Source organism: Molossus molossus, unplaced genomic scaffold, assembly GCF_014108415.1.
Source record: "Molossus molossus isolate mMolMol1 unplaced genomic scaffold, mMolMol1.p scaffold_m16_p_5, whole genome shotgun sequence".
Classification (NCBI taxonomy): Eukaryota; Metazoa; Chordata; class Mammalia; order Chiroptera; family Molossidae; genus Molossus; species Molossus molossus.
In genome coordinates this window covers 6,073,924-6,086,941 of record NW_023425388.1, presented here as the reverse complement: position 1 = coordinate 6,086,941, position 13,018 = coordinate 6,073,924, and the positions used below count along the sequence as shown (strand labels likewise).

Below are 13,018 nucleotides of genomic sequence, written 5' to 3'. Positions count from 1 at the left end.
GAGGGTCCTTTGTTCTTTGGTGGTCGTGTCCACCCTACTGCCAGAAGGTGGGAAAGCAACTTGGAGAGACCAGGAGTTTGCCTGTCAGTCTCCAAACCTGACTTCAACTTGACTCAGAGACCGTGACAGGGAGTCAAGAGCGAATGGTGCCCTGGGAAGGGAAGGACCAGCTGCAAGCGGACGTGAGCGTGTAGACATTCAGATGAGCAGAGCCCGCCCCTGCGGAAGGGGTCTGAGAACCAGCGAGGCCGGCACACCCTCCTCCCTGGGCCCCGGCCATGGTGAGCTGCCACCACTCAGGGGAGGGAGTGCGTGCGGCTAGGTCGCTGCCAGCTCTCTGCGGGGAGGCGGGTGCAGGAGCTGGCACCAGCCCCTAAGATCTGACACATCATGAGCCCGGAGGACTGGCCTCAGCGAAGCCGCTTGGAGGGAAGGTGCTCCCAGAGAGCCAAGGGACAAAGTCAAGGTTTTTTGCCCCAAATATTTTATTTAAATATTAAATTAAAAAACATACATCCACTAATCATTTGGCATACATTTCTCATGTTAACATAAGAAACAAAACAATTAATTCAGTTATGGTAAAAAACAAAAACAAACCATATACATCTTAATCAGCTCGCAGAGTGCCTTTAACAGGCTACTGCATTCATTCGAGAACAGCACTGTGGAGAAACCTATAAAACACGTCACACACACTAAAAACAAGACACACACCTTGACTTACAGCAACGAGAAAGAAAACCACGGGAAAGTAAAGTGCTTGTCATGGTTCTGAGGCCTTTGATCTCTGGCGTTAGAACAGAAACTGATCCCAAAGGGGAGCGGGTTCTGTGTTGGATCACGTGCTGCTGCCTCTGTGCGATGGAAGCAGAGGCCCAGCTGCCCCATGATGCCGGGTTCTGTCCCCAACCTTCCGAGCGGTGGAGGCTTGGGAGAGTTCTCAGTGGCAGGTGCAAGGACAGTCCTTCGCCCCGTCACTGAAGCCGCCAGAGCAGCAGTGGTGGCGGTGGGAGGGGCAGTAGCAGCAAGCTGGGCAGACACAGGGCGGCAGGGGCGGTGACCCCTCTGGACCACCTCCCCACCCTCCAGAAACTCCGGTGATCTTTGGCTTTTACAAATGCCCACCTCCCCCGGCCGTCACCACGTTTAATACTGAGGGTGTACGAGCCAAGGGGGCGGCAGGCACCGGGGTCAGGGCCCAGCGCCGAGCGGGCAGCAGGAGCTCGCTGTAGCGGTCCTGCCTTCACTGCAGAGCCCGTGGCCCCTGGGCCACCACCTGAGGCTACCTGCCAGGCAGGGCGCACCTTGTCTCCTCCTCCACACGGACCTGGTGTCGCACTTTGTAACATTGCCAGAGGGGAATTTAAACCAGGAACACAAAGGTGTAGTAAAAAATATAAAAAATAAGTAGTGTCTATCTGTCTATTTATACACATGTACAGTATTTGCTTAAAAAGAAACACAACTTGAATGACCTGACCTCTCATCTTTTTCTTGAAAGAAGCCTGACAGGTGCAGGCCTGGGGAAGGCGGCCGCCCATTGAGCGACCCGAGCAGGCCTCACGCCCGCTCCTCTCCGCCCGGCCTCACCGTATTGCACATCCCCCCAGTCAGTTGTTCTTTTTGGACCCTGATAATGAAATGCATAAAAACTTAATTAGCAGCGGAAATAAGATGTACGGCAGGAGGTAACTTCCCTTGCGGGCCCTATGCCAAGTGCCCGTACAGAGCCTACCCCGCAGCCAGCCCGCCCCTTTGAGGTTCTTCCTCGTGGCTCCTCGGAAGACTCCCGGAACCCACCATCGAGCATTTTATGAAACTTCTCATCTAAAAGAAGAAAAAGTGATCCTCTGTATTCTGACTTCAGGGGACAAAATCCCAAGGACCTGCAGATTACCCTCTCCAGGGCTGGCTGTTGGAGCTGCTACAGACCGGTACACAGAGCACGAAGTTCACAGCTTCCGCTCGAAGCATAGACGTTTCAGGAAGTGGAGAACTGTCCAGTGACAAAGGCTACGACTCAACGCTGCACGCGCACGCGGTGGAGACGCACACGCGGTAGAGACGCACTCGCTGGCTTCCTCGGCGTCGGCTCCCCCGTGGCTTCGTCCCAGGCCACGCCCTCCGTGACGCAGCATGCCAGGGGCGAGGGCGCTGATGGTGCCCTCCTGCAGCCCCCGATTCACAGTGGAGCACTGCTAGCCCTGTCCTCTCCCTTCTCCCCCTCCTGTCCACCCACCCCCACGGCACACCCGCAAGTATTATTTTTCTTCAGAAACTTTCCAGTCCCTACTCATGGTAGCAATTGCTCAGTGCAAGAAAATAAAACAAAAAAATAAACTAAAAAGCCAAAACACCAAACGTATTGCTTGTTTTGCTTCTAGGAAGTTATTGGCTTTGAGTCTAGAATCGTCTTCACATACTCTGAGATTATTGCTTCGAGGAGTCGGCAGCCCATGCGGGAAGAGGGTGGCGGGTGGTGTCCCTCACTGCACCAGGACAAATGTGCCCAGCTGGCCGGAGGTCAAGTCCTCCATCTCACAGTCCCCCTGCGGCAGCCCCATGGGGTCAAAACCCGGGGGCAGCATGGCAAAGTGTGGCTGCAGGGGTGTGGCGGCGGGGAGGGGTGGCGTGGCAGTGCTGATGTGCAGGTGGGTGTCCAGGAGCTGGGCTGCTGAGGCCACCGGGGAGACCCCGGCCTGGAGGAGGTGGGGTGGCAGCATCGGGCCAGGTCCCAGCCCTAGCTCCTTCTGGAGTCCAGACATGAGGAGGGCACTGTCACAAGTGGTCAGGACCAGTGGGACTGGGGGCAGCTGTGGAGCCTGCTGGCAGCTGGGCAGGACTGCTGGCTGGTGCTGTAACTGGAGCAACCTGGGGGGACACAAAGGAACAGGGAGGGGAACAGGTCACTGCCAGCTCTGAGCGCTGCCTCTCCTGACAGCTCCACCCGGCCAGGCTCAGACACCATCGCGGTCCACGCCCATGCAGTGCTGGCTGGAGCTGCCCGGAACATGAAATGCCAGCGTGACTAACCCCGAGCAGTTCCTGACATTTCCACTCTCCGCCGTGCTCTACAGCAGCTCGGAGACGCCACCCAGATGTGACATTTTTATTCACTGCCCCCTCAATCCTCCACTTACAGGCTTCAAAGTGACAAAACCCGACTGCTCCCCACCTCTGCCACCATCTGTGGGAACAAGGCCCCACAGATCGCCCCACACTTGAGGACAGGGAGGAACACGCTCTGATTACATGGAGAAGGGGGAGCTTAAGAAACAAGGATGCTCAAGAAATCTCGATGACCGTGAGTGCTGCCAAGGTCAGAGACCCACACGGAGCAAGCGTACCTTTGCTGGTGCAGCACCTCCTCCAGTAGGCTCCTGCCCTCCCGGCCACTGGCCCCACTGCCATGCAGGCCCGTGCTCTGTGTGGGCAACTGGAAGGCGCTCAGGCCACCCCGTGTGGCCCGACTGGAAGAGGGCTGGCACACCTGGCGAGCCAGTCCCTTGATTTTGTTCAGGCCCAGAAACCCCTTGGTCCTCGCATTCTTCCTCAGCTGTTGCCGGAAGGCTTTCAGGCCTGGGGAGAGACAAATGAACATGGTCTGTGGGCCTCCACCCCCAGCCCAGGACCAGCAGCCCAGAGCTGGCTGGGGTTTCCAGATGGTGGGGAACAGGGAGGAGGGCGGAGGGACAAGCAACATGGAAATGATGGATAAAAGGACTGGTATGCTTTCCTACAGGGCCGAGGGTGCTCTCTGATCATCTAATCGCTTTTCATAACCCCCGCCCCCTGCAGGGTTAGGAAGTCATCTTTTAAGGTTTGGTTTGGGGCAGCAGCTGCAACACCGAATAGGCATGTGTCTGGGCAGACCACGGATCCTCCGTGGAAGAAGGGCATGAACAGTGCCATGGGACTAGGGAGGGGGCTCAGAGCCCCCTAAGCCCTAGGTGGCATGGAGAGAGCCCAGGCGGCCAGGTGAGGAGGGTCTCTCCCTGATCCCATGCCTCCTCCAGGTCAGGAGCAGCTGCCTGGCATCCGAGTGTCTCTTGAGCTTTTAAGACCAGCCACTAGAGGCCAAGTGACTTTGTCCCAGGAGACCAGGCCGTCAAGAGCCTGGGTGGCACCTTCGATCTGCCCAGGGAGTACTGCTGCTCCACCCAGGCCCAGCTAAGCACTGAGGGAACCTCTGCCATCTGGGACAAAGGGACACCTGCCAGGGCCACACAGCATGTTCTGGGGAAGGCGAAAAGGAGTGAAAGGAGAAGGTACCTTGAGTGAGTGAGGTGTCCGAAGCCCTCCGGCCTTCCTGGAAGCTGATGGGGAGCAGGGCAGCTCCTCCCAGGGCCCCCTGAGCCTGTAGCACTGGGGTGGCAGACTGGGCCCCCAGCAGCGGTGAGGCCAGTTTGAGCGGGGAGCAGGTGCCCACCAGCCCCTGAGCAGCCAGGCATCCGCTAAGCCCCGCTGGGCCGTCACCCGCCGAGGTCAGACAGCTGTCAGAGCTGGTGCCTTCCGAAGGACTCGCCACGGAGGAGGAGATGACTATACCTGCAGAAGGAGCAGGGTGCGCTTGAGGAGGGAGGCTCATGATCCCCAAGCCAATGGGACCCACCAGCACCCAACAGTTTTCATGGGAGAAGGACCTGCTCTGCCGCCTTCCCCATACCCACTGTAGGGACTCCCAGGCCCTCAGAGAGCCCTTGTGGCCCACGGACAGGGGCACACAGCTGTACTGGCCTCCTGACATCTATGCTCAGCCTTGGGGGAGTGGGAGTCAGATGACAAGAGGCCACTGGAGGCTGGGTAGCCCTGAGAGCCAGCCAGCCCCGGGTCCTGGCTGCAGCTGATAGGTGGAGCTGACCAAAGGACACAGATGGGCCAGAGATGAGGACCTATCCTCCCAGCACTTGGGGGCAGCTACACCCCACACTATCCCCACCACTGTCCAACCTTATGGAATGCCTAAGTGTGACCCTGTGGCCTCAGGGGCTAAACCGGTGGCAGACCTGAGAGCTATGCACAGAAATCACCCAGCAGAAATGTGTTCTTCATCACCCCTTACAGTCCCAGCACAGACCCACCCACCGGGCTCCGCTCCTGTGCACGTGGATACTCACATGGAGGGGTGCACGGGGAGAAGGTGGAGACCTCGGCTAGCGTGTGCCTCCGGCCCGTGCTGCCAGGCAGGGGCCTCTGGGCCTCTGGCTCCTCCTTCAGGCCCTGGCCTTGCCTAACCTCCTCACTGATGGTTGTGTCCAGCAGGCTGCTGGGGGACACCGAGCGATGCCGGAACACACCGTTGCAGTTGGCATCCACAGGGAAGAGCAAGGGCTACATGGGACAGGAATAAACCAGTGACCCTGGGTTCCGTGTGACCTATATGGGGGTAATCACCACCACTGGGAATGAAACAAGCTCCCATCCCAGACGCTGCCCTGCAGACACTCACACACTGGAGCGAGCTGTGGAGGTCGCAGTCCATTTCGGCCTGCAGGATGGACTGGCCCAAGGTCTGGGGCTGCGGGCACAGCAGGGAGGACCGGAAAACATCACCCGGGAGGCTTTCCGGAGGCACCTGTTAGCCAGCAACGAAAGACAGATGCCATCAGGGAGATGGCTCTGGGGACAGCCATAAGCATAGAAAGAAAGACCATGCTGGCCTCACTCTGGCATTAACAGATGACAGCCACTAGCTGACCAGGCTCAGAACACGTGCAGCCTCCGAGGGAGGCACTGAGACCCCAGTGCCAGGGTCAAGTGGCTGGAGGCGGGGCTTGACCTTCAACAACAGAGTGACCAGCATCCCCTCTTCTCCATGTATCTGGGGCTCACAGGGGACTCCCCCAATCCAGGACTTAATGGGCGGGGAGACATGAATGGAAGACGGGCTCAGCCTGTGTCTCAGTCCCAGGCACATTTGCACAAGGGATTCCTAACTCAGGGGACACAGGGACGGGCTTTAGGAGATCCCCTCTCACCTCCAAACCACTGTGATCAGAGCTTCTAGGCCTCTGCTGCCGGGCTGGGACGGGTCGGGCCGACGGCGGGCTGTTGCGGTACTCCTTCAGCCGCTCCAGCAGGAGGTAATAGATGGCCGCAAAGTGGTTATAGCTGCTGCTCCGCAGTGACTGGGAGAGAGGCAGAGAAGCAGGTCAGAGCCAGAGCAGAGGAGGGACGGGAGCAGCAGGGCTCCCGTGTGCAAGTGGCACCTCGGGATGTCCGTCTCGAGTCACTGAGGCTCCCTGACAAGGCTGTTCCCAGGGTTATTCTTGGGTGGCCCAGAATATCCTTTAAAAGAGTGGACAAGCTGGCCCTTAAATTAGCCCATGTTCCCATTTTAACTCAACTAGCGACTGACTGCTTTTCCTGATAAAGCCGCCCCCAACCCCCAACAAGTATCTCCTGTCAAAACCAAGTGTGGGAGGGATGGGGTGGTGCTCACCTCCACGGTCCTCTGCCGGTCCACCCCGAGGGTCTGCATGATGCCCAGCACCTGTTCGTCATAGTCACCCAGGTTGGAGTTGTAGCTGAGCGCAGTGCTGGTGGGGCGGGTGAGACACAGGGTGGGGTCGGCCTGCATCCACCTGTGCTGCCGGATCTGGGCGATGCTGATGCGCTTGGCCGGGTCCACCACCAGCATGCGGCGGATCAGCGTCTCACAGTCTGGGGGGCAAGGGAGGCGCTCAGCCTGCTGCAGGCTGCCTGTGTGCATGGTCCCCACCACCCACCGGGCTGCCACCACGGCCCTGTAAGGGACAAAACTCCCTTCACACAGGCAACCAGACAAGTGACCATTCTACAGAATCCAAGGCCACGAGCACTGGCCTGTGCTGTTGGCTCAGACCGACCACCAAAGAGAGCCCCCCACTGAGGGATGGGTTTCTGAGGAGGACACAGCCCCCTAATGTCCCTGCAGGGACCACTAAGACTCCCCATTCTGCTGGGACCACACAAGTCAGCTGCTCACATCTGCAGTGAGCGGAAGGAAAAGCACAAGTGTGGGGCAGGTGAGGCTGCGCGCTGGGCGGGGACTCCAGAGACCAAGCCTTCAGCCGGCTCTCTGGGAGACACCCTCGGAAGGCGCCTGTCCAGCCCATAAGTAGGGCACTGAAAACACACCCCGTGGGTTGGGTTTCTCTTGCAGGTAAACACCCTTCGGTAACACAGGCCTGACTCATAGACCCACAAAACAGTCAAGCAGGCATTTCAGGAAATAAATTCCTCCACCTCCTCCTCCTCCAAAACTCCCATTCCAGGTTCTCCAACAGCCCCCACAGCACCTGCCCACCCGCCTGGGTAGGCTCAGCACACACCTACCTCGAGACATGAAGAAGGGGATGCGGAACCGGCCCTCAAGCACCCGCTGCCGCAGGGCTGGCAGGCTGGGCCCATCGAAGGGGAGAGAGCCGCAGACGAGGACGTACAGCACAACACCGAGGCTCTGCAAACAACCCGACAGCACAGTCAGCACCGGCATGCCCTAGCTGGTTAACACTAACAGTACTGGCACCTAACACGTGCTGCGCACAGGGCTCCTACCCAGATGTCGAGCTGAGGGCCTTCGTACTCCTTCCCCTCGAAGACTTCTGGGGCTGCGTACGGGGGGCTCCCACACCATGTAGACAGAGGCTCCCCTGACTTGTAGAAATTCCCAAATCCAAAGTCTAAGAGACAAAGAAACAGAGGATGAAGTTACAGTGGAAACAGTGTGGGCCTCGGTTTCACGGGTGCATAAGCCAAAAGCACCGGGACCTTGCTTATCCAAGCACCCCCACCGCCCACAGGACGTCGCTTCCGGGGGGACTCGACCGCCACCCTTACCTGCCAGCTTGATGTCCATGTTGGCGTCCAGCAGCAGATTCTCGGTCTTGAGGTCCCGGTGCACGATGTGATGGCTGTGGCAGTACTCCACGGCTGACAGAATCTGCCAGAACTTCCTCCGTGCTTCATTCTCACTGAGGTGCCCGTGGGAAGTCAAGTAATCTGAGGAGCATCAGAACCAGAACCAAATTACCTGGGGCACGACTGAAGAAAGCTGTGGAATTTTAAGGTGGGCAGACCCAAACACTGCAGCAGCAGTTCCTGACAAATGAGCACCATTTGTTCTCAACAGGTATTAAAAATAAGTGTGGCTTACCAAACATTTCTCCATTTTTTGCAAATTCAGTGACAATGTAAAGCATATCCTTTGTTTCCATAACCTAAAAAATAAAGGCCTAATGGTTAACCACACGAAAAGGGAACATACCAGCAGTATAAACAATCTACTGACCCCCACGGGATTGTTATCGTCCAGATGAGTGCATGAATTACTTTTGGAAAGCAAAGAAAAGAAAAACTTCTGCAATAAAGAAACGAATACGGGGATTCCTATTCAGAAAGAGAATGTTTTAAAAATCAGAGGTGAATTCCTTACTGGCCTGCCTATCCTGATATACCTGCTCTCAGTAAAGATCTAAATGCATTAGAATCCTCCTCCACCATATTTGTAGCCCGCTCTGCCTCATCCACCTGAGGACTCTGGAGGCCACAGAAGCAAAGGCGATTGTGAGAGTTCTGCGAGGGCTTTTTTCTAGAAACCTAGCAGCAGATTATTTGAGCCAATGGCCAGCACAGCTGAACGGTGGAGAGCAAACACCCCTCCTCACAAGTGGTGGCAACATGACTGAGCAGGCCACGAGAAGCAGGCTTGCCAGGTAAGCGACAAGTCTGCTGTGTCCAGGGAACTACTCATGTCGTGTTAACAGCCACAGCCAGTGTCAAGTACACCCGAAAGTTTCCCTTACTGATTGAGAATTTTCTTTCACTTTGAAAAACACTTTTTAAAGAATTTAAAATATAACTAAGAAACAAGGTAAAATTCAAATCTTAGTACTGAAAATAAAATAACTCATATCCAGATGTTTTTAATTATTTGGGAGGGAGATAGAGGTAATACATTCTTACAGAAAAAGATTTCTTCAGGGTTCAAAATATAGTTATTCCTTACAAAAAAAAAAAAAACACTTTAAAGACAACTGCTTTGAGTTGGAAATCTAAAAAGTGAACGCCATGCAGTTTAGCTAGAATTTTCACTACCATTGCTCTCGGTGTGTGTGACTGAGTGATAAGTTCATCCCTTTTCTCAATGAAAACAACCAACAAAGAATGAAGAGTGTGTTTTAAGTTTTTAAAAACCTCAAGGAAAGAGTTTAGTGTCTCACCAAGGTTCTGGGCATGAGCCAGCTGGAAGAAAATCAGATACCCAGTGTCAAAACCAAGCTAAGAACAGTCGTTGCTGTCCCTCAGTTAAAGCAGCACACAGAGCAATAAGAAAATTCACCCCAGAAAAGACCTTTAACTTGGGTCATGTGGGCAAGGCATCGCCAACGGGGCTACTCCACACAGAGACCAGTGGGGGACAAGGAGGCCACTCTCTGGCTCATCCCTCCAACTCAGTCAAAAACAGCCAGGGGTCAGCCCACTCCTGCGGAAACAGGCTGGGCACATTTCTCAGGCACTGACATCAGTGACCAGGGAGGAAACTTCTTATCCAGACGGCAACTTACAAATGACAACAGAAACAAAATGCGAACCAGAGAGCATGTGATGTGAATGCCGCACTTCACAATGATGAGTAAACTGTCATTCTGGAAACACAAGCCCCGATGACTACCTCTACCTTCATTTGAACTGAGTCAAGAGCCTCTGTGGGATAATTTTCAATTACAGTCCTCTCTCCTGCCCACTGTACACCTAGCCTGCCAGCTACACACTCATATCATGCATATCAGACTCCCGGAGTTTCATGAGAGTCACCAAAAGGAACTCACAGCTAACACAACTGGAGGAAATAGCATGCATTTGCAAAGAACGTATTCTCTTGAATGACACTTCATATTTTATCTTTGCAGAGGTGGTCACTAAGGGATTGTTTTGCTGTCCCAATTAAACCAGCTCTTATTTTCCAAAGATATACTTTATTCGTTTCAACAGGAGAACAAAAACAAAGTCACAAAACAAACCAACAGAGGGACAGTGTGAGGCCCATTCTGAATGTGGATTAAACAAGAAGTTCTTGCTCTCACCAGGGCAAAAGTGTTTTCATCTCTCCATTCTGATGGGATAGTTTACATGAGGAAGACAAATGCTCACTGATGGCTTTGCAAAGATAAGCTTATGAAAACTGGTTTAAAGTTTAATAATTATCTGCAAAGGCAGAAGTGTCTAGTTTCACTGGAATTTGTCCTACACTAAATTCTTGACTTGTGTCAATACATAGATCTGGTTGTTTATTTTCAGAGTAAAGGGTAAGAATATCCCACCTCTATGCATTTAAAATGGGAACAAATTATAATACTAAATAAAATTTTCATGAAGCAAATCTCAATTATAACCCAAAAGCAAGAAAATAACTGTAAATAAGTCTTCACCACTTATAAATCAATCTGTTACTTTATAGAACCAACCCCGATTCCCACATATACCCAAAGACAGAAGCAGCTTTCAGAAACTGCAGAGTTAGGTTGTTGGAAATAAAAACTAATACACTTGCCAGAAGTCCCAGTTCAAGGCAAACCTGAGTCCTTACCTGATACAGCTTTATGATATGGGGATGATTCAGAAGCTTCATGATCTGAACCTCACGATATATTTTCTCCAAATTGCTTGAATCTAGGCGTGTTTTATCAATTATTTTTATTGCTACCTACAGATTTTTAAAAGAAAAAAAGATATTTTTTTGTTTTTATAAAGAAACTCTCAACCTATTTTACACATTTCATTTTTTGCTAGTTAATTTCTAAAATACTTTTTCCCTGAAGTAACAAAAAGTTGGGGAGTGGGTTTAACTAAAGTAACCATTAAAATAGCTGAAGTTCAATAACTGTACGAATGCAGGCTCACTTCGCAGGGCTTTGGCTCTGGAACCGAGAGCACTGCACTCTAGGTATTGGATCATTATCCTCTTTGCTGTCCCCTAATATTTGTACAAATTATGCAGTCATAATATAAAACATTTTTCTTCTTTACCATACTAAAAACTGTCAACGTTTAGACTTCACCCGATGGACCCTACAGGCAGGGATCCCACCCCGCTGGCTGCCCCGGGGCAGGGTCCACCCCGGGCAGGGTCCACCCCGGGCAGGGTCCACCCTAGGTCGGTCCTGCCGCCCCACGCACCTGGGTTTTGGTGACTCGATGCCGGGCCAGCTTCACCACCGCGAAATTGCCCTTGCCCAGGGTCCGCTCGATATCGTAAAAGCCCACCCGGAGCGGCTTCTGCTGGCCCTGGCCCACACCCGACGGGGCCGCGCTGAACTCCGACATGATCACCATGGCTCCCGGCACCTGCGGACGCAGGAGCGCTCAGCGACCCCAACCCACACCCACCGCCCTGCCGCCCTGCCCCCGCGGTCGGCTCCACTCCAGTGCCCCGGACCCCTTACCCCGCGGGGCGCGCGGACCCGCCGCTACACCTGCCCCCTGCCCCCCGCGGTCGGCTCCACTCCAGGTGCCCCGGACCCCTTACCCCGCGGGGCGCGCGGACCCGCCGCTACACCAGCCCCTCGTCGCCCGGTCGGCTCCACTCCAGTGCCCCGGACCCCTTACCCCGCGGGGCGCGCGGACCCGCCGCTACACCTGCCCCCTGCCCCCCGCGGTCGGCTCCACTCCAGTGCCCCGGACCCCTTACCCCGCGGGGCGCGCGGACCCGCCGCTACACCAGCCCCTCGCCGCCCGGTCGGCTCCACTCCAGTGCCCCGGACCCCTTACCCCGCGGGGCGCGCGGACCCGCCGCTACACCTGCCCCCTGCCCCCCGCGGTCGGCTCCACTCCAGGTGCCCCGGACCCCTTACCCCGCGGGGCGCGCGGACCCGCCGCTACACCTGCCCCCCTACCCCCCGCGGTCGGCTCCACTCCAGGTGCCCCGGACCCCTTACCCCGCGGGGCGCGCGGACCCGCCGCTACACCTGCCCCCTGCCCCCCGCGGTCGGCTCCACTCCAGTGCCCCGGACCCCTTACCCCGCGGGGCGCGCGGACCCGCCGCTACACCAGCCCCTCGTCGCCCGGTCGGCTCTACCCCGAACCCTGGAGCGCTTCGGTCCCGCCGGGCGTACCCCGCTCCCCGCATTCGGTTCCATTCCAGTCCCCGAGCCCCCTCAGCCCCGCCAGGCATGTGGACCCGCCCCCGCCGGCCCCCAGCCGGGCTCCTTCCGAACCCCGAACCCCGAACCCAGCGGGCCGAGCACCCCGCCGCCCGCGGTCGGTTTGCTCCCGAACCCTGAAGCCCCTCACCCCGAGGGCTCGTGGACCCGCTCCCGCTGCACCACAACAAAGGGGAGTCGGCGTCCCGGCCCGCACCCGCGGGGCCGCCGGAGACCAGAGCCCGGAGACCCGGCCGCCCGCCCGGCGCCCCGCGCCCCGCGGCGCCACCCCGGCCGTCGCCTCACCTCCGCCGCCCCTGGGGCGCCGAGGCTGGGACGCCGCTCGCCCCGCGGCGCCTGCCGACCGCTTGGCCGTTCGCGTTGCTCGGGTGCCTGCTGCTCGGATCTCCAGAGCCGCCGCCTCTGCTACCGGTCGGGCCGCGCCGCATGTCAGCTCTGAGGCCGCGCCGCGCACCCCGCCGCACGCACCGCCTCCCCGCCCAGGCCCCGCCCCTGGGCCGCTCCGCCCCGCCCCCGCCCCGCCCCCGTCGGCCCCGCCCCGCCGCCGCACTGGATTGATACAGCCCCATTGACGTCGCTTTGACGCCAGAACGACGCGCGGCTCAGCGCCAGGCGGAGGGAGAGCGGGAGATCGGGTCGTTGCCAAGAGACAGGCGGTTCTGACGCGCGCGCTGATGAGGCCGTCGCCCTGGCAACCGCGGAGCGGTGACGTCAGGGGCGCTGGACGCCGAAGGCCCGCGGAGGTCCGCCCGCGCCCGCGTTCCCGCCGGCGCGCGCCCCCTTTCGGGTTCCGTAGGCTCTGCAAGCGGCTTAACCCTTGCGTCCCCGGGACGCAGCCTTCCCGCATGCTCCCGCGCGCGCACGGCCGCATT

At 56.9% G+C, this 13,018-nt stretch overlaps 1 protein-coding gene across 1 annotated transcript; it reads right to left on the bottom strand.

Annotated features, from left to right (window-relative positions):
- Positions 1-481: 481 nt before the first annotated feature.
- On the bottom strand, positions 482-12,455 carry SIK1 (salt inducible kinase 1). The gene is made up of 14 exons (XM_036243343.1): positions 12,432-12,455; positions 11,164-11,331; positions 10,574-10,690; positions 8,141-8,204; positions 7,825-7,986; positions 7,543-7,667; positions 7,321-7,444; positions 6,446-6,666; positions 5,982-6,131; positions 5,453-5,578; positions 5,121-5,334; positions 4,276-4,551; positions 3,351-3,582; positions 482-2,874 (listed from the first exon to the last, which is right to left on the bottom strand). Exons 2-14 carry the CDS (start codon positions 11,317-11,319, stop codon positions 2,490-2,492), a joined length of 2,352 nt encoding a protein of 783 aa, XP_036099236.1. The 5' UTR covers positions 11,320-11,331; positions 12,432-12,455; the 3' UTR covers positions 482-2,489.
- Positions 12,456-13,018: the final 563 nt, after the last annotated feature.

Excerpts from the sequence above, each read along its gene's own strand:
- SIK1 (XM_036243343.1), bottom strand. The coding sequence starts at position 11,319 with ATGGTGATCATGTCGGAGTTCAGCGCGGCCCCGTCGGGTGTGGGCCAG. Across the intron at positions 5,579-5,981 it reads CTGATCACAGTGGTTTGGAG|GTGCCTCCGGAAAGCCTCCC; the intron begins GTGAGAGGGGAT and ends GCTGGCTAACAG. Across the intron at positions 3,583-4,275 it reads GGACACCTCACTCACTCAAG|GCCTGAAAGCCTTCCGGCAA; the intron begins GTACCTTCTCCT and ends GTCTCTCCCCAG.